The 19,951-nt window shown below is 43.5% G+C and overlaps 3 protein-coding genes across 3 annotated transcripts; 1 reads left to right on the top strand and 2 right to left on the bottom strand.

Annotated features, from left to right (window-relative positions):
* Nucleotides 1-347: 347 nt before the first annotated feature.
* On the bottom strand, nucleotides 348-1,942 carry LOC131281759 (post-GPI attachment to proteins factor 3). The gene is made up of 5 exons (XM_058311109.1): nucleotides 1,641-1,942; nucleotides 1,406-1,563; nucleotides 915-1,329; nucleotides 632-836; nucleotides 348-553 (listed from the first exon to the last, which is right to left on the bottom strand). Exons 1-5 carry the CDS (start codon nucleotides 1,780-1,782, stop codon nucleotides 475-477), a joined length of 999 nt encoding a protein of 332 aa, XP_058167092.1. The 5' UTR covers nucleotides 1,783-1,942; the 3' UTR covers nucleotides 348-474.
* Nucleotides 1,943-2,486: 544 nt separating this feature from the next.
* LOC131281760 (ras-related protein Rab-2A) lies at nucleotides 2,487-7,100 on the top strand. Its single transcript, XM_058311110.1, has 4 exons — nucleotides 2,487-2,912; nucleotides 5,418-5,733; nucleotides 6,364-6,544; nucleotides 6,622-7,100. The coding sequence occupies exons 1-4, from the start codon at nucleotides 2,867-2,869 to the stop codon at nucleotides 6,718-6,720; spliced, it is 642 nt and encodes a 213-aa protein (XP_058167093.1). The 5' UTR covers nucleotides 2,487-2,866; the 3' UTR covers nucleotides 6,721-7,100.
* Nucleotides 7,101-10,402: 3,302 nt separating this feature from the next.
* On the bottom strand, nucleotides 10,403-15,813 carry LOC131293984 (uncharacterized). The gene is made up of 4 exons (XM_058322037.1): nucleotides 13,660-15,813; nucleotides 11,259-11,368; nucleotides 11,003-11,184; nucleotides 10,403-10,899 (listed from the first exon to the last, which is right to left on the bottom strand). Exons 1-4 carry the CDS (start codon nucleotides 15,766-15,768, stop codon nucleotides 10,508-10,510), a joined length of 2,793 nt encoding a protein of 930 aa, XP_058178020.1. The 5' UTR covers nucleotides 15,769-15,813; the 3' UTR covers nucleotides 10,403-10,507.
* Nucleotides 15,814-19,951: the final 4,138 nt, after the last annotated feature.

The following is a 19,951-nucleotide window of genomic DNA, read 5'->3' as shown; positions in this document are numbered from 1 at the left end:
AATTTGTGTAGTCAAAAAAATTAAGATAAATGTTATTCATTCTTTGAGAAACATTCTACTGCGAAGTTTTTAAAATTTACAACCACTAAACACTGCTTCATTGCTTAATATTTCCATGTCATTTTTCCATTGCAAAATACGCATATTGATTATGTTTGGAAATTAATAATTAATATTGAAAAACTAGTTATTCTTCCCGCTAAGTATGGATATATAAACAAACCTTATAATAGGTTTTCTGTTTTCGTTCGATCGAAAGCGATTTTTCGAGCATAACCCGTGTCGTGCTGCGTGCCCCTCTGTGTGCACCTCTGTAACCGATCATTAAGGGTTCGTTGCTTCCTGTCAGTTGTCGTTCGTGTGATACAATTGTGGAATAATATTATTGTCTACGGGAGCTTCGGGTTTCTCGCCAACCCCAACACGTATTTTAATTCTGCTTTCCGGTTCTCCTATGGCAACATTGGAAATTTCTTACAGCAGCTTCTGAACTTCTTCATCCCTACTGTCAACCATTTCTTTACGTAACGTTCTGCAGTCTTCGATGATGAAACTGGAAAAGACGATTTTAAAAAGGGTATTCTAAGTGTGGATTACAAAACGAAGAGTGGTATCGATTGGGCAAACTCACCTATAGAATAATATTGTTAGTGGTGCCGTCACAAGATGCCAAATTGAATGTGCATCAAACGTCCACAGGATCGGTGGGAAATCGTTTATTTCCAACAGTAGCGACAGCGTCGCCAGGACGATGAACAAAAAGCACTTCCAAACGTAACGACGTTTCTTGCGCTGAAGCAAACACCACAAAATCCATCCAAGTGCGCCGCTCATGCCTGCCAGTGTTAAGAAAGGAAGAAGATTTAAGTACTCTTTAATGCCACCGAAAGCACCGAGGGAACCGCCATTCTTACCGGTCACAATGTTTGCCTTCATGTTGTACGAATAGTCAAAGCGGCCAATACTCAGATACGAAAAGTGATTGATGAAGAACAGCACGCAAAAGATGCTAAATATTGCCCGAACGAACATCGATCGTCGATGTATCATCCGCTGGACCATGCAGTGAAACGAGGCGAGCACCATCGAGTAGGCGAACGTGTAATCTAACAGCTCGGTCACCGGGAAATCGCGCGTGTGAAAAACGGTCGACCAGATCCACGCATTGAGACAGATGTAAGAAAATGTACGCCACGTGCCGTACATTGGACTGTCGGGGCGTACCTCGCGCTTGAAGCGCTGCAGCATTTTGTAGTGCGTGAAAAAGTTTGCTATCGAAAACAGCACCGATGCCGGCTCCTGCATCCCAAGGAATCGTATGAATGGCCACTAGAGATTAAAGAAAAACACAGACCAACAGGTAAATTGTAGATAATCAAACGGGGGATAGGAACTCGATCATTACTTTTCCGTAGAACTGCGGTGTAGTCCAATTTCTGTTGTGGAATGCGTTTGTCGTTTTCCACATGCAGTCGTAGCCACACTCATCGTAACATGTCCATAACAGCAATTTATTGATCGGATCGTGCTTCCACTGCAACTCACGTTTGTATGCTATACCAGCTGAAATTTCAAACAAAAAAAAACAATAAAACATGTAACATTGTTGGTGGCCAATTTACAACAGAATAGCAACTTACACTTGGTGCAATTGTCCAACGTGCAAAATTTCAGACAATTTTGATAAAACTGACTTAGGTCACCGCCGGACGCCAAAATGAATCGAAAGAAGTATATTAGCAGCAAAATTAGAACAAGCGCAATCACCCGGTATCGTATCATCTTGTCGGATGGATTCGCTTAGCCGCGTTGCGCTAAACCTTAAGCGATATCGCCGAAATGCTGGAGAAACGAACTGCTAATCACGGTACCATTATCGCAAAACAGATTACGCCGCACCGCACAGAAAGCAAAGCAAATATCGCTTTTGCGAGCTGCACACGCAACCACAATATCACAAGAATAATGAGCCGTCGATACGACTTCGAGAATCAAAACAAAAACCTGGTGAAGTGTTCGGTCCTTTTAATTTGGTAGGTTCGAGTTAATGCAGTTCCAACTCTAAAATAACTCAGTTGTAGATATTTCTTCTAATTTGAAAATAACAAACTTTTTAACTCGTTGTACGAATTTCCAGACACATATACATAATATTGTATCGATTGACAACTAAATAGTAAAAAATTTAAAAATAAAATAAAATATCAATTTTGAATTTATGCAACATTACGAGAACTTTCGGTACAACAGCTCCATCAAACCAATCTACTGAAAATTCTAATGTGCCTTAGTGAGCCTAATAAATCCTGGAACTTATTTATTCTTTTTATAAAATTAAATTATCGTTGAAAAAATAAAACCTAGCGCTTGGCCCTTATAGGAACTAAGTACAGCATTCGAAAATAGACCAGGAACGGGTATCTCTAGGAACGAGTAAGTGCGGTGCGGAATGCTCCACTCTAACTACATATTGTCGTAGACTTTTCTGAATTGGTCACCTTTTTCTCTGTTCTACGCTTCAACAAAGAAATAAACAACTGTACAACCAGCAGTGACTATTGTGCAAAGCCCACGTTCGAGAACAAACGTGATAATCGTACCGCTGTTTGCGCACGGTATTTTCCCGTCAATTTGGTGTGTTTGAGAGTGCTGTGCGTGTTTTTATTGCTGCTCCTACGCAGCAGTACGCAGTGAAACTAGTCACAACACCATTGTGTGCCCCCCGTGAATCTCCTGTGCTTCTTGCAAAACACTAGAAAGCAGGTGTTTTGTGATAGCCGATTCTATAATACTACGTCTAGATTCTTAACGAGCAGGGTATTCGGTGGAATAAGTGCAATAATAAGCCCTTGAATAACTACGCAAAATGTCTTACGCGTATCTGTTCAAGTATATCATCATAGGAGACACAGGTAATTATGATGATTAGAAATGGTGTCGAGAAAAATCCCAAGCATTGACGAAGGGATTCCTCCTAACATTCAAACCATACGGTCATTTTATGCTGGGTATCGCAGCTGTACCTTCAATGGAAAGGGAAAAGCGCATCCTCTAGCTTTTTGGGTGTGATTTAATTTGCATTGCGTAGGTGTTCCTAGGGCATACTCAGAAGGGTAGACCAATACATTCAAGAACATCCAGGAGGAGTAACATGACGCCGTGAAAACTGTTTTGACAAAAAAGAAATCATCCTTTAAGCAGGACGCAAAGCAAAAAGAAGAAGAGGTAACCCGCATGAATCACGAAAGTTGTCGGGAAACGAAAATGAAATTATCTCTAAGCAAGGAGGGAGGACAGAAAAGCCTACAAACCGCAAACCGCCGTCACCGACAGGCGGCAGAATAAAATCGATAATTTTTCGTCATCAAACTCACACCGTCCCACATCCATCCCGGCGCGCGCCGTTCCTTTGCCAGGCGAAAAAAGGAACACGAAGGGACGGGGAAGAAATTGTGTTTCATGATGCTTGGGCCTGTGCAAGCGATTCCCTTTCGAACGTATGAAACCACCATATGGAAGGGCTTTTTCCTCCCACCCCGGGTTAATCAGTTAGAGAATTTTCCTTCGAACCGTTGATAAACTTTGAAGCATGCCCTATTGCAGCCCATCACGCGCTGGCCACAACTCCGGGTCGATACCGATACGTTTCGTGGACCTTGCCATCTTGGACTACGAACCGTTTCTCTTTGTTCGCGATGACCTACACTACAGTGGTTTCATAAAATAATTGCATTGTTTTGTCCGCTCCGGTAGCGGACGAACGACGACCATCACATCATCTAGCGTACTGGGATGGAAAGTGTCCCTGGCCAGCAAAACCAAGCTTGGTCAAGAGACCTACCATTTTCTTATTAGTTACTTATTACGGTTATTATTTCTAAACGCCAAACGAATAGTCCAACAACACTACGGATGCATACTGAAGCCATACACTTGCTTGTCCGGTTGCTTTGGCTGGGGGTACGATATTAGCAATGATATTGCGATCACCGCCCACCGTGGGGTGCACACTTTTTGCTCGATTCAGGAAGCGGTAGTTACAACCAAAGTCCCCGTCTAATCGAGTAGGCTATGCTCACAAAGAAAGTGAAAAAGACGATGCAACAAAACGAAAGCGGGAATTACGATCCGGCCTCATAAAGAAGAAAGTACTCAATAGTTTAACACCCCGTTTGTTTATGTTTGCCGGAAGCATGATTCATACTCGGAGCTGTGAAGGGGTACTCCGATGCAGTACTGAGGCGCAGTCTACACGCTCAATTGCATGATGCATCCAGCCGGATGGTCTTGTCTTTTTATTTTAAACAAGGGCAACAAGTAACAAAAATAAAAGATAAAAGCAAACCTCAAACGAACTATTAACACTCTCGCTCGGATACTACAGGGAAAAGAGAAAATGTAGATTAATCATTATTTTTTTTTTTATATATATTTGGACGGCCAGGCCGTATTGTAAGATTAATCATTATGTTATTCATTCAAGACGCGTGTTACTCAGTGGTCTTTGTGGACTTTATTCATCCATGACATAACAGATTGACTTTTCTTTTTACTTGCTAATTAATTTGAAATCATGTAAGATAGAGATTAATAACCACTTGTTTTACAACATTAACTTTCCTTACTTCAGTTGTGCTAGCGCCTTCTTAAGGAAACATATGTAGAAAATCCATACCAACTACACAATGTAAATGCCTACGAAACGGTGGTACTGATAGCTTTTTGAATCACTGCACGCGGCCAAAGATGATTCGCAGAAGAGAAATATTCATTGTGGAACTCAATCCATGGTTGACTCTGCGATAAGTGTTGGTATGTAGTGACCAACAGATAGTATAATCACAACCTAGTTGTATGACCTATTGGCTAGAACCGTAGATTCCCTAGTCTCAACTTGGATTGCGCAGCACGTGCTGGGATAAAGTGTGCGTTCTTTGCGCTATGTATAATCAATATTTTTAATTCAATTGTCTAAACAATAAGTTTGCATGTATCATTAGAGGTAGCCAATTTTCAATTGTAGCTACCATCATCAAGAAAAATATCTTCTTCTTCTTCTTCTTCTTCTTCTTCTTGGCGTAACGACCTCTTGGTCATGCCTGCCCGTTAAGGGCTTACGAGACTTGTTTCCCTGTTGTACGTGGATAGTCAGTCCTCTCGTACAGGAGCGGGTCCGGTCTCGGTTGGGATTCGAACCCACGCCATCGAGATGGTGAGCCCCGGCGCTCATTGGCCGATTTTCTAACCGGCGCTACCGCTCGGTTGTCGCGGACCCCCCGCGATAAGAAAAATATATATAAAATGTAAATTATATTTACAAACATTCACAAGTCTTTCAAAATGTAGTATAATGGAATTAATGTTGCAGCATACGGATGAAATTTAATTAAAAAAACTCTTTTTCTCTCTTTTCCCAGGTGTGGGCAAATCCTGCCTACTGTTGCAGTTCACCGACAAACGATTCCAACCCGTGCACGACTTGACGATCGGTGTCGAGTTTGGGGCCCGCATGATCACCATCGATGGCAAGCAGATCAAGCTACAGATCTGGGACACGGCCGGTCAGGAGGCGTTCCGTTCGATTACACGCTCGTACTACCGTGGCGCTGCCGGTGCACTGCTCGTCTACGACATTACTCGCCGTGAAACGTTCAACCACCTTACCACCTGGCTGGAAGACGCCCGGCAACACTCGAACTCCAACATGGTGATCATGCTGATCGGCAACAAGAGGTTTGTAATGTGTATAGATTGTCCATTATGGGAAATGCGGTAACAGACTAATAGAATCGTCTACCATCGGTATGATACGTTTAACTGACGATCGAATAAAATTTTATTAATCGGCTGAGAAGAACAATATTTTCAAGGCACATTTTAAATTATGAAGTAAGGTAAAACTACATATTAGGAATCTGGTGTATTACGGTCAAAATTTCGTTTGTTATTTCTCTTATAGAAGTTGTCAAATTCTTAGATATAACTTTTCATACAATTTTAAATCTCCTATCATCTACGTTTCTTGTTTGATATGAGACAATTCTTTAAACTGTTCTTTAAACTGAGAACGTTGTCAAAAACTGAAGTGATTCAACGTTAATGAAAGCAGAAAACTATAAATGACGTGGGTGATTTGTTTTGTATGTGTTATCCAATTATATTCTAATTTAACATTCCTTTGTTACTCAAGGGAATGATATTTTTTTAATGTAATATTTCTGTTCTATGGTTCCTTCGATTAAATTGAATTGAAGGATCATAAATGTTATCTACAATAGATCTAATTAAAAATGCATATAACAGGAATTGATTTTTTAAATTCATTTGTGCTATGGTGATTAAATTACTATCCATCACTTCCAGTGATTTGGATTCGCGTCGAGAGGTAAAGAAAGAGGAAGGCGAAGCGTTCGCCCGTGAGCACGGCTTGGTGTTTATGGAAACATCCGCGCGTACGGCGGCAAATGTCGAGGAGGCGTTCATCAACACGGCCAAGGAAATCTACGAAAAAATCCAGGAAGGTGTCTTCGATATAAACAATGAGGTGAGAGTTTGGTTGGAAAAAAGGTTTTGTCTTGTGGCCACTTTTAAACATTTTCTCTTTTTTACCTTTCCTATTAGGCCAACGGAATCAAGATTGGTCAGCAGCATTCCCCGACGAGCCCGTCGCTGGGCAGTGGCAACAGCCCGGGCGGGCCGGCCAGCAGTGGATGCTGCTAAGCGTCGTGCCGCCAGCCACCGACGATCATGATGTGTAATGCCGTACCCGACGATGGCCCGACGACGGCGACGCTGGGCCGGAGCTGGGATGAAATCAAGTGAAACCTGGTGTGATCGAGAACGGGAAAGAGGAAGGATATATGGCAGGAGGGAAAAAGGGGCAAAGATCGGTTTCTGCGGAACGTAACGAGTTAGTTATGGTCGAGACCGGTCGACAAAATAATGCCTACACCAGAGGTACCGAAAAGACAGGACCCGGGGACGGTGATTAGACAATGCAAATTTTACAGTTGGGGCTGCATTTTCTGTACGGCTAAAACCGTCACTTTAATGAATCAGAGAAGTAAAGAAAAAATACACACACACACTAACTTACCACACTTGAAAGTAATCAGGCTATAAGGGGCACACATCGGACACTCGCTCAGAAACTCAGGGGCGAAGTAATCGAAAACGCGAAAGGAAAAATAGAGGTAAAAGATCAACAAAGTGAAGGCACGTTTCGTAAGCCACGAATCATAAGAACTGATGAGAGAGCTTCAGAGACATTCGAAGCAGTACGATAGCTATGCCATATGTGCACACTTGCTTTGTTCCGCCCGCCTAAAATACAGCCAACAAACAGTGCAGCTTATCACACGATCAAAAAGGATAAAAATTATGGAGAACAGGGACAAAATTGAGCAAACATGGGATGAAATTATTACAACGCAAACATACCAATTGACAACCAATTCCAGTTTTGTCTGATGATAAGGGGTGGATACTACCGTGTATAGCGGTGTGTTAGAGAAAACCAAAAGAAAAAAACCGACAAAACTAAAATAAAACACAAGAAAAGAACCGATGCTACGAGAATAATACTTACAACGCCTCGGTAAACCTATGTTTCCTTGGATGATTCGGATGACGTTGTAGCGACGCGGGTTTCGTAATGAAAATAGACACACTTGCACACACAGACACACACAGCACACTAAACCATATTCACGATCGTGTTGTCACAACAAAGGAACACCTCGTTTTGCGCAAGTGGTACGGATGATCGCAAAATGACGTCGTTTGGCGCGTTCATGAAGACGTGATTTCCGTTGCGAGAGGTGATTGTAAAGTAATAAAAGCAAAATATAAACATTTTTACTCTTCATACCTTCATCCATCTTCCTTGCGCTCTCGAGGAAGAATTAAATGGGTCGGTAAAGAAATGATCTCGTAGAGCTAACACACCATTCACACTGTATCGTTTGTACAGTACGTTTGTCAGCTTATACGAATGTATTTTTAAAATTATGATCAATGATTTCTTTAAACTGCTTGTTTTCCATCTTCTCCATTCATTCGTTGCATGTTTTTGGTCTCAGCGATGCTCTAAATAATGCACTCAACGCAATGTTTAAATTTTACTGTATAAGTCACCTCCTTCATTTTAAACCACCTCAAGCATGGATGATGTGGTTTGTCCTTGGTCGATGCAAATGTTTTTTTTTTATTTTATGTAACAAGATTAACACATTGGACACGGAACAGAAGAACACTATATCCATACGATTTGCAACACGTTTCCCACTGCAGTCCTCTTTCGGGCCATATATAAATAAACTCGTTTTCTCCACAATATTCCATTAAATCTCTCGCCACCGTTGTTCTTCCAGCCAAATCTCGTAGTTGGCTTGATAAAAAGAGGGTCGGATTAGAAGATTGTGTAAACTGTCGCCTACTTTGATCCTTCGGCAGTTTACGCGTTACACATCACACTGGTGCACGAAACCGCAGCGAAACTACACGCCTTAAAAATTCCTATGAAAACTTGATAATTAGTTGTGATCGCAATCCAAAAACAAAGAGCAAAACAACCCGAGTGCACTTCGCACTCTCTATTGCCCAATGCCCTCACCCCCTGTATGCTTTCAACGTCCTTAAAACATATTATTATTTCTCCGAGCTATAATAAATATAAGTTAGTGGTTGCAATTAACTTTGTGTAGAGTTACGTATACATGTATGGTATCGCATACAAACAAAACAAAGTAACGTTCAAAAACTAACTTTCAATCATCCGCTGCACATCCGCGCGTTTGGCCAGGGTTTCGTTTTCTTCCGTTCGGCGCCGTTCTTTGAAACGATTTTCTAATGCAAACTTATCATCAGCGAATAAAGTAGATAAATATCTTTAATCCCATTATTGAATTGCTACCTTATAACAAAAGAGAAAAAGAAAGAGAGATACGGAGCTGACTTTAAATTAGTGCAGTTGTAAGGGAAAGCGATGGAATGATCCGATCGTATTCGGAGCAAAGCCAAGGTAACGGTAATTTGTGCCGATGTCATAAATATTGACATGCGCAACAAACAGGAAATAAATTGAAAGTGGATCAGAAATTAAGATAAACGAAAAAAACATCTTGCAAGGAATAACAACACTATATGTATGGTTTAGAAAAAGACAGGAATAAAAAAGGCAACGGAACTGAAATACAGTAAAAAGTGTAAGATTGTTCCATCATTTCACCAGATTGTGAAAGAAAACAAAAAACTAAAAAGATACATCATTGATTGATTGAAACTATATGGATCACTTTTATTCATTAAAAGTCTTTACGTAAGTACGGAACACTACGACTAATCCTAAATGCTTTATAATAACTCTTGCTGGCGGAAAGAGAGAGACACAGATAGAGAGTAAGACGGTAAACGCAACACGCAACTACAACTATTTGAATCACAAAAGCCCTGTTTTAAGTGTAGTTTTAGCTTAAAGAGACTTCATCCACTGACATTAAATTGTTTGTATTTACCGTGCGCTACATCTGCCGAAACAAACAATCTATTGATTTTTTAAATTTTTATCTATTCTATTATTCTAAGTATGCCAAAAATAATGATTTTCAATTAGCTACCATTGCAGCACGGTCCTCGATAACAATCAACCCTATTCCTTTGACCTTGGACCCACGACGTGTAAAAACAGTACAGACAAAAGAAACCTTCGACACAGAAACAGGTTATTTTCTAGTTCTGAAAATATCACACTAACACTACGCGCCCCCAGAAGTTGCCCAGTTTCACTACAATATTTCAAATATAACGTCGTATTGTTATTGTAAATGTTTTCCTACAATGTTCCTAACACGTGGACTGAAGAATAAATGAAGCAGGCAGCTAACAATAACCTGCACTGATGCTGCCATTTTTATTTTCTACTTTTCGTAAGGCATTCGATTGACACGTTCGGTGATCTATTTGTTTTGCTAATATCTTAGTGATCGATTCAGAAAAATTAAAAAAATATTCAAAATGGTCAAATGGCCTAATATACTGAACACCTCATTCCAACCTCGTTGGTTTCAAAAAAAGATCTTTATCGTTTGTTTGCCTGCATTGTTTCCATTGCTTTGATTGTTCAATTTTTGAGGTAGTTCATAGTTAGGGAAAAGCAAAATTTCATCGCACGTCAGTGTCGATTGCAAATCGAAATAAAATTTAGCTATTAAACCTTTTAAAGTGCTTATTATATGGTGTAGTAATATTCTCAACTATATAGCAAATCCTTTATCGACTTCATAGCAGCACATTTTAAATTCCGTGTACTAATGGAACTGATGGCGCTTCAGTTGAAGCTGTGCAAACTCATCCCCGGACAGCGCGTCGCTTACGAGCGCAACCTTTCCCACCCAACCATCGGTATAAGTAAGTACAAAAGGCACCAAAGGTCCTCTATCTATCCATTCCCTAGCTCTATTGATCTCTCTCTCCACGCGTACCTATCCCTACCCTCCTTCCTTCTGCTCTAGGCCGTAGCCGTCGAACTGAGAGCTTCGCTTTCTTTTTCCTCCTCTTCCGAGTCACTGTCGGCGGTTTGTTCCGACGCACCGATGGCCCAAGCGCAGATGCCGGACAGGAAGATGAAAAAACCGGCCGCATAGAACGAGTCGTCCCAGCGCTCGGTGATGTCGTACAGGAAACCGGCGATCGGGGGCCCGACCAGACTGCCTATGCCCTGCACCAGCAGGATCAACCCGTAGGCAACGGTGAAATCGTCCAGGCTCACCAGCCGCACCATGATTATAGGCGTAAAGGAGAACGTACTGGCGAAGGTGAAGCCGAAAATAATGCACAGCACCACCATGGCCGCGTAGCTCGAGATAAGCCAGGGCATGACGAAGATGGAGGCCCCACAAACTGCGAAAGTGGAAGTGACAGAAAAACGGAAGGTTTATTTCATAAATATGTTCTCTCCAAACTAAATAAACCCTTATATTTGTTACTTTGAGCGAGTACTTACGTGCCAGACAAACACCGTATGTCTTATTAACGTCGACCCAAGGTCGATCACCCAGCCAGCCGAGACCAACCATGCCGATCGTGTTCGTGATACCGATCACCGAAATTAGATTCGCACCGTCCTGCTCGCTATACTTATACTTCAGCACGTACTCCGGGATGTAGAAGTAGGGAATGATGTACCTGTGGAATGTACGGGACATCTTTAATAGTTAGACAAAATCTATTCTACCAAGTTCGCGACTAGTTTCACTTACCAAACGAAGAGCAGCAGCGTCGAGATGGATAGCATACCGAAGCGGAATTCGAAAAACAGCGAAAAATCGAAGATGGACTTTAACGTGTCGATGAAGCTGCCGTACCATGGCTAAGAGAAATACAATAAATCATACATTTAGTATTCGACGCAATAAAACACATGCAATACAAACACAGCTCAGCTCAATTTTAAAATGCAGGAGATGACTTTAAAAGGTATGTTGTTTTAAGGAAAAAATCCAATGTTTGAACTGTTGTAAACACAATTCTAGAATTAGGTCTCATACTATGGGTGGAAGTTTATTGAATGCAGACAGAATAATGTTCATTGGCATTTGGGTTTGCTGATTTCACTTACTCGTAATGTCACTTTTGCCTAAATGGTAATAGAATATTAAAATAATAATTAAATTACAGGGTCCAACCATAAGGCAAAGATCATTCTGGTTTTTTTTAATGGCTAAATGGAGGATGTTTATTTTGATTGAAAATACAATTTAAAGTTCATTTTAATAAATCATCCATGCTTATTAATTTGTACATCAAAAGGATTGTAAATGTAATTCAATGACCGGGACAAAAATCTTTACCAATGAAAGATATTCTAATAAAGAAATCCTTGGGGGTAGTTATAGTAAAAGGGAAATAAATCAGTGTAAACGGCAATAATAGGTAAGACGAGTACTTAAAGTAAGATGGTTAATTATTTAAGAAGAGAACTCGGTAGCGATGGACAGTTAAATTTTGCTATTAGAATTTTTTTTCATTTCGGGGTGCATAAATGGAGGCGCATGGTCGTCGACCGGAACTGGTTATCAGTTTCAAGGGCACAGACAGGAGGCTCACGATGGTACTTACAAATTTTAAATCAATGCACGCAAAACCCCACTGAAAAGCCTATTAAAGTTGAGCGTGACGCGAAACTAAAGTTCGTTGCATGTAATCGGCAACCTGTTAAAAGCCTCACTGAAACTAGAACCGGTTTTCATGACAAACCAGATATCTTATTTGATTAAAAGCACAAGTGCAAAAAACGATCCTCTACTAAACTCTGACCAAATGGGTTTGTGAGTTGCGCAATCACGAACGATCTTTCTTTGCTGATTGTGCACGTTCTTTTGTCCGTGACAGCATCATTTGCAGCAAAAAGCACACATGTTTGCTGCAAAAATCGCCCGATGAGCAAATCGGAAGAATGATCCAAACACGTGAAACATGCGAGAACCCCGATTAGTCGAACGTAACGTGCTCTCTGTCACCGGACAAATGAGTTATTTTTAATTGTCATTCGACGGGTAAAGTACACAATACCAACTAAGTCAAGGAATTCGTTGGGGGGTAAAAATTTGCAATGCCCAATGCCAATGTTTCATAACCTTCATGCATAATTATGATGATGCAAATGATGCCAAATATTGACCCTAAAGACCAAAAGCCTCATCGATTTCGATCGAAACACTCACGCATAATGAAATAAATCACCGAACGGAAACAAACTATCTTCTTCTTCTTCTTGGCGTAACGACCTCTTGGTCATGCCTGCCCGCTAAGGGCTTACTAGACTTGTTTTCCCTGTTGTACGTGGACAGTCAGTCCTCTCGTACAGGGGAGGGTCCGGTCTCGGTTGAGATTTGAACCCACGCCGTCGAGAGTGCTGAGCCCCGGCGCTAATGGGCCGATTTTTCTAACTAGCGCTACCGCTCGGCTGTCGCGGACCCCCGGAAACAAACTATAGAAAATTCAAAATTTCAAACTTTAAGGTCAATTTGGGGCATGACTATCTTAAATATATTTTACTTTTTGAAAGTTGCCCAATTTATTTGCTTTCCTTTCCGATGCGCATACTTTTTCTAATTTACATTTTTGCTTTTCAAAATATAAAAAGGAAAAAAATTCAAAAGAATTCTGGGACGATCTTTTTCCCTTTACATTATGATCAGAATGATGGAGTGGTACAAAAAAAACGCCAAAAGATAGTCGATAGAAATACTTAAAATAAGTCGTTTAATGAATTGAAAATCTTCCAAAATGCAAAAGTTATAGCTTGTCTAAAATGGGCGGTCAAAAAGCATTCGGGCATGATTTCATAGCAATGGATTCTAGTTTTAATTCATGCGTGGCAACAATAAATAAATATATAAATATATTTTTGAAATAAAAACATTAGTAGTTTATACGCATAATTTAATACAATATTTTTCTCTTACACTAACAGAAGTTCCTAAGATTTTAAGATTTAAAATCATAAACCCCATAGTCGCGATTATTTTTGGCAAACCCATGTGTATGATTTTCTTTGAAAATGCAATTCTCTTTTCATAAAAATGAAAACTTAAACCTTTTTTGTAGATTCCACATTATATTAAAAATACGAAATGTTTCCGTAAGAACTCCACCTACCTCATCTTGTTCCTTGGCGATCGTTGTCATCGAATTGCGGTAAATGTTCGGACAGGAGGACGCCTTCAGTCGGTAGCGGTGCGTGTTGAGCAGCGCGCCACGATAATGGATCGAGTTCCGGTGCAGCCGCATGTCCTTGTAGAAGTTCGAATAGCGCATCGAGTGCGTCCGACCGAGGCCGTGTTGCTGTTGCTTCTTTAGGCCACCGTTGCGCGGTGATGAGCGCTGCAGCAGCTTGGTCTGCTTCGGTACCACCAGTGTTACGCTCGTGTCAACGTTCGGGTTAAAAATTTCATTCTCGTACACCACATCCAGCGAGTTGCCACGGTAGCTGCGTGACCGCTCCTGCCCAAGCCCATCCAGTCCACTAGCACCACCACTACCACCACCAATTCCATCGCGACCGTGCAGTGTCGGAACGACAAGGGATCCAGTGAGAGCCTCCTCGTCCAAAGACCACGTACTGCCACCCGCCTTTACGTGCAGCTCCTGCTGACGCTTCACACTCAGGTACGCATCCTCAAGCGAAACAACGCTGAGTGTCTTCAGCGACGCACGAATGCCCAAGCTAATCCCATCCTGATGCCCGAGCTCGTCGTCACCCTCCTCCTCGTCGGAGAACTTTTCATACGAGTTGAGCGTTTCCGAGCTGGCTAGGACGGCCTTTGTTGCCTGGGCCAGCTTGCTGCCACCGGTGATCGACCGTTTGAAGGTTTCCTTCGTGAGGACACTGTGACGTAGCGATCGTTGGCTTCCGCGCATATTTCCTCCTCCTCCTCGGTGCGATTGCTGCTGTTGCGGTTGCTGCTCATCCTCGCTAAAGAACGTCGGCAGGGCGACCTCGCTTTGATACTTCTTCGTCATGGTCGGATCCTCGGCTGGGATAGTCTGGTTCGCCTCGGTGTTCACATTCGTCACCAGCGTGTCCAGCACGTGCTCCTTCGAGATGCCCGTCTCGATGAGCTTCTTGATCTCGTCCAGGTAGACGCTCGAGTTCGAGAACGTCTGTATGCTCTGCGCCCGGCTCTCCAGTTTGCTCTCCTCGATCATCCACTCGGGGTCACGCATCAATGCACCCATGGCAACGATGTTGAACAGCGTCCCGGCAAGGATGAGCGTCGTACCGCGCCAGCCAAAGTTATCGATCAGCCAACGGCAGAGCGGTGCGTACACGAACGTACCGATACCGGTACCGGACGCGCCAATACCCGTCGCGAACGTGCGCTTTTTATCGAACCAGAAGGCAACGCTCACCACCACGGTGACGTACCCGACGCCCAGCCCAACGCCCGCCAGAATGCCGAAGGTAAAGTACAGCTGCTCCACCGACTGGCAGTAGGAGGCTAGCACGAACCCTATGCCACCCATCATGCCCCCGAGCATGGTCATCTTGCGACAACCGTACCGATCGACCAGATTCGACATGACCGGACCGGACAGGAGCGGTACCGCAATGAACAGCGAACCGATCCAGGCCGTTTTCGACTTCGACTCGCCAAAGTATGTCAGCAGCTCGGTGTAGATCAGCCCGAACGAGAACGACACGCCGTCCATGATGAGTGAGATCATGAAGGATGAGAACACGACCACCCATCCGTATCCACCGTCCGGGATCTTCGGTGGTTTCTTCTTCTCCGGCTCGTGATACGACGACAGGATCGAGTCCGCTTCCGAGAGCTCCGAGTTGAGTCGGATACGACGATTACCGCCACCACCACCACTATGACCATCACCACCACTAGCAGTGCCAGGTACCTTCAGCTGGGACATGCTCAGGTTCTTCCCATAATTACCGCCCCCCTTCCTCGAGCCAGGTGATCCCGGTGGGCCGAGATCGGAATCGAGCACGGTACTGAACGTTACCTCGTTCGTGTTGAGCAAGTTTGTCTTTATCGCCTCCAGCTCCTCCCGACCGATGCGCTGCGCAGGTGTCGCCCCATTCCGTCCCGGTGACGCTCCGTTCCGAGGCGACTGGAGTCGACGATTGGTGTTATTATTCCGACGGTCCTCCTCGTCGACCGTTTCATCGCCCGCGGCGATATTACCGATCGCCCGCTCCGGGGTGATCGATTTCTCCGACGGATCGGTGATACGTATTTCGAGCACCATTGTCACCAATAGAGGTGATAGGGTTACTACTAACTTCGAGCGGTATTTCCTTTCGATGGGCCGCTGGTACAAACCTCATCCAGTGACCGCGCGGCGGGCAAGCGATCAAAAGCACACACACAAGTGTGGTGGCTGCGTTTTTTTCCCTCGGGGACGAGGCGAAAAATGCTACTCGAGGCCCAAGCGCCGCTACAAGAGCCTGGGATGGACGCGGGAATCGGAAAAAAATCAGTGAATTGAAAAGCGCGCGCGTCGCCAAGCGTCACCACTGATGTCACACAACACTTTGTAGAGGCGTGTGTTTTGTTTTCGCAGGATCGCTTCTACCACTAACCACTACTCTTGCTACTACACGAGGTCGTCGCGGAAAAACTGTCGCCTCGCCTGTGGCAGTACTAGCTGTCGCTCGCCCGGGATTTGTTTGCCCCCGTAGCTTTTGCTGCTATTACTGGTTCGCGTCTCCGTTTGCGTCGTCGTTCCTCGTAGTAGTTCGTCTCGAAGCAAAGCCGAGTAAAACGGACGACGTGATGATCGATGGCTCTTGGCGATGACCGACACGACACTGCTACGGTTGGCGTTTTCGACGAACGCCTGACGCCGGATGCCGGTGGTGGTCTTAGTGGTGGTGTGGCTAATACTACTTAGCGCACTGCCACTACTGCTGCTGCTGGTGGTGGTGATGATACAGGACGCTAAGATCCTGCGCGGTTCAGCTCTACTACTTAACGGTCTGAGCCGGGGATCCTTCGGCAGGTAGCGGAGACAATGGGCGGCGGATTCGATGGTCGCGGTTTTCCGAATACAATGCATAAGTGGTGCTAGCAGTGCGTTAGACTGGCCGCTGGCTTTCCTCAATGATGTCACTGGATGGTGCGCTTTCATTAAGCTTTCCCCGGGGGGCTCGAAATGGTCGAATAGGCTTTCTCTGTGTTTGCGGATCGCTCCGGCAAAGGGCTCCACAAGTGAAGGGATTCAGCAGTTCCCTTTGCACTCCTTTCGAGATACGATTTGGCCGAAAAACGGCTCGCACTATATGTCTCGTTCTCTCTCGGCACACTCAAAGGTGTGTCGTGTGTCAGGCTTCTGCTACGTCGTTTGCGAAGCCGAACCACATTTTGTATGTATAGATGTACCTTTTTGCGGTATGGTCCACGATCGAACCAGTTCGATCGGGAGGGAAGGAAAAATCGCACTTACGATGGAGCACTCTCTCCTGTCCTGTGTTCTGTTTTGATCGTTTCTAACGACTAAGAATCACACCACCTGGTATAGCGACGAAAAAAGCGAAGCGCAGCTGTCACTTTGTTGGCAATATCTACACCAATGTGTGTGTTGATCGCGTCTAACGTAACGACTCTACTGCACGGCCGTATCGACCCTGAGCGGGCCTCGAATGGATGCTGCGGAGAGCTGTTTTTCCCAGATGGAACGCAGAAAATTGGCAGTACCTGACGGCTGTGCACCGGGATAGACGCAGATTTTTGCTATTCGCAAACAAACGTTCGCGGAAAAACTGACCAACACACGGTACACGAGATGCCGTTCCCTATTTTTTCCTTTCCGAGTGGAAAGAAAAGCGTTCTATCACGTGTAAGTTCGTCTGTATATTGCCGGTCGCTACCGATGGCGGTTTGTTGTTGTGTGTTGCTTCGCCGCTAGTGTGGGAAAATCTGCAAATATAAATAGAACCATCAGAACGGAAACCATGAGAAAGCGAAGGAAAGGAATAAGTTTAAATAACCTTCACGAGAGTCAAGTAGATGAAAGATATATGTATGATACAAATAAAAACAGCACATACAATTAAACGACAATTTGTTTTGTATAGATTATTGATATTTCAGTTCATTACCTTCGATAGAACAAGCGCTTTTATTTGTTATCTTTTAAGGTAAAACAAAACTGACAAAATTTTCAATTCAATTCACCAAGAACCTCGCAGGAAAAATATGTGCTACATCCAAGCATAGAAGGATTATCACACTCTATAAAAAATAAAATATAAGGGAATACTCCAACGATGTGTAACAAAAGTTTTCGATTAAATTGTTAAATTATGTATATGAAGATTCTATTTTCAATAGAGTTGTCTCTGTACTAAAATTCAACTCTTCTCTTTTGTCTTAAAAACTATTTTCTTACATTTGAATTTGAATGAGTATTTGGAAAATTTAAGGAATTGAAAATTAAATGAACTTAAATGCTTATAACAATCATGTAACTGTATAGTTACATACAATTGTAAGTACAATTTGTCTGGGGGGAATAAAAACTGAAAAAAATAGGATTCGAGAGACAATGTGATACAATTCTCATCTTCTCATTCAATAATGTCACCATTATATGAAAGGATTGATTTAAAGCAAAACAAAAATCATGGGAAACGCCACAAAAACGGTTCAACTGTTATCAAAAACGATTAAAACTTGCAGTGTAAAACAACTGAAAGTTTACTAATTATTCGGCAAAAACAAAACATAACAATACGCGGCAAAAAAGGAGATTAGAAGTTCATTCAGTTTCTATTGTGTTCACCCACAAAAAAAAAATAGTAATCTTCTACCGGAAACAGTCAGTTAGAACCGGACTTCCAAAAGCATCCTACCACAAAAATAGTGACGTCTGCTAGGTTCAAGGACAACTGCATATGTTTGCGTCGTTCGTCCACTAACGTAGTCGAAGACCGCAGACCGAGAGCTCGGCTTGCTCGGCGAAATGGAGCCGCCTGGTGGACCATGACGTGCGTTGTCGCACCGTTCTGGCGTCGTTCGGTCGGGGATGGCCGAAGAAGAAATATATTTCTTTTTGCAATAATTTTAACAAGAAACCGGATCTCACTGCCGCAATTACCGAACCAGATCAAGCTATTGGATCATTATTAAAACTTACTTAATTTAAAAAAGAAAGTCAAGCTAGAAATCTTTTCCATGTAACAAACGCTTTCCCTGTGGTGCGAAAAGCGATATGGCAAACCGATTTGAAAGCCGGAACACAATTTTAATCTTCATTTAGGTCAATTTCGTGGGAACCTCATTGCTCGGGGAACGTATCTAATCCCGCACATTCGGATTATCAACACCAGATAACGCAACCGAATTGCACGTGGAACTCAATCGACTTTCGCTGGAAGCCATTAACAAAAATTTGCCACAAAAAAGGATAAGATAATGCTAATGTTGCAAAACATTTCCAGAAATTACGTTTCACACTTTCGAGAAGCCATTGAGGGCACAGGCGATAAGAGAGGTTTATCGCACCGGTTCTCATCCATCCATCCATCCGTCCAGCAGATATCGTAAAATGTAAAATAATATCGTATCTCTTAAGTGCTTCTCTGCCAAAACACTCGCCCCATTAAGCGTGGGGGATGTGACGACTTACCTCATCGTTGTCAGTCAACGTTTGCGTACTTGTTGGCTTTGGCTTTTATCGTGACACTTTTATTAAAATTTATCACAAAATTGTTCTTAAGCGGGTCCAGAAAACTCATCAGAGATACGTTTCTTTTAACCTGTGGCCAATTTACTTCGCCTCACTCACACAAGGCACAGGACGGCACGGGAGGTAGTCGTTTAGGACGACGATCGGGCGGACACAGCGGCGAATGTGGTTCCGGATCCGATCAACACGCGCTCGAGCGCCGTTCCTCAGCACTTCCACTTTCGCTCTGCATTGCAACACATACCGCAGGCGACTGATGAGGCGCTCCCGGGCACGAGCTGCATTGTGCTGTTGTACTTCTCCCCTTTTTCCTAGCCCCCTACCCGTGCTGCAGCCCTCTCGCCGTTTTACCTTTTCTATCGGTACTGAACAAGGAGGCAGGGGGATTTTGTTCCCAGTCCGATGAGCTCTTATCATCGTTCCCGTGCGTCCATGCCGACCCCTGCTCTTCGCAGCCCACACACCCGTCGCTTGGAAGATGCCATCAACCGTCTGCTATTGCATCTACGCAATGGGCAACGTTCACTCATAATCGGTCCTTCCGACTCACCCCCTCTACAACCGATCTGTCACCCGTGCAGCTTCCGTCCAGCCAGCGCTGTGGATCGTTGACACTGTCAAATGAGTCCTCCGTGATTGGGTCGATCGGGTTGCCCATTGACGAGCGAGCAACTGCCAAAATCGTTGTTTGGAAGCTACCGAAACAAGAACTCGAACGGTGTGTGTTTGCGAAGGTCGAATG

Source organism: Anopheles ziemanni, chromosome 2, assembly GCF_943734765.1.
Source record: "Anopheles ziemanni chromosome 2, idAnoZiCoDA_A2_x.2, whole genome shotgun sequence".
In the NCBI taxonomy this organism is placed as follows: Eukaryota; Metazoa; Arthropoda; class Insecta; order Diptera; family Culicidae; genus Anopheles; species Anopheles ziemanni.
The sequence above is the reverse complement of the archived record's forward strand: the minus strand, read 5'-3'. Positions and strand labels throughout refer to the sequence as shown.

Bases quoted from the DNA above. Each gene is read 5' to 3' on its own strand.
- LOC131281759 (XM_058311109.1), bottom strand. From the start codon at position 1,782: ATGATACGATACCGGGTGATTGCGCTTGTTCTAATTTTGCTGCTAATA. The intron at 1,564-1,640 runs GTAAGTTGCTAT...TTGAAATTTCAG, and splicing joins GTTGGACAATTGCACCAAGT to CTGGTATAGCATACAAACGT. The intron at 837-914 runs GTAAGAATGGCG...TAACACTGGCAG, and splicing joins GAAGGCAAACATTGTGACCG to GCATGAGCGGCGCACTTGGA.
- LOC131281760 (XM_058311110.1), top strand. From the start codon at position 2,867: ATGTCTTACGCGTATCTGTTCAAGTATATCATCATAGGAGACACAG. The intron at 2,913-5,417 runs GTAATTATGATG...CTCTTTTCCCAG, and splicing joins TATCATCATAGGAGACACAG to GTGTGGGCAAATCCTGCCTA. The intron at 6,545-6,621 runs GTGAGAGTTTGG...CTTTCCTATTAG, and splicing joins TCTTCGATATAAACAATGAG to GCCAACGGAATCAAGATTGG.
- LOC131293984 (XM_058322037.1), bottom strand. From the start codon at position 15,768: ATGGTGCTCGAAATACGTATCACCGATCCGTCGGAGAAATCGATCACC. The intron at 11,369-13,659 runs GTAGGTGGAGTT...TATTTCTCTTAG, and splicing joins TCGCCAAGGAACAAGATGAG to CCATGGTACGGCAGCTTCAT. The intron at 10,900-11,002 runs GTAAGTACTCGC...CCACTTTCGCAG, and splicing joins ATACGGTGTTTGTCTGGCAC to TTTGTGGGGCCTCCATCTTC.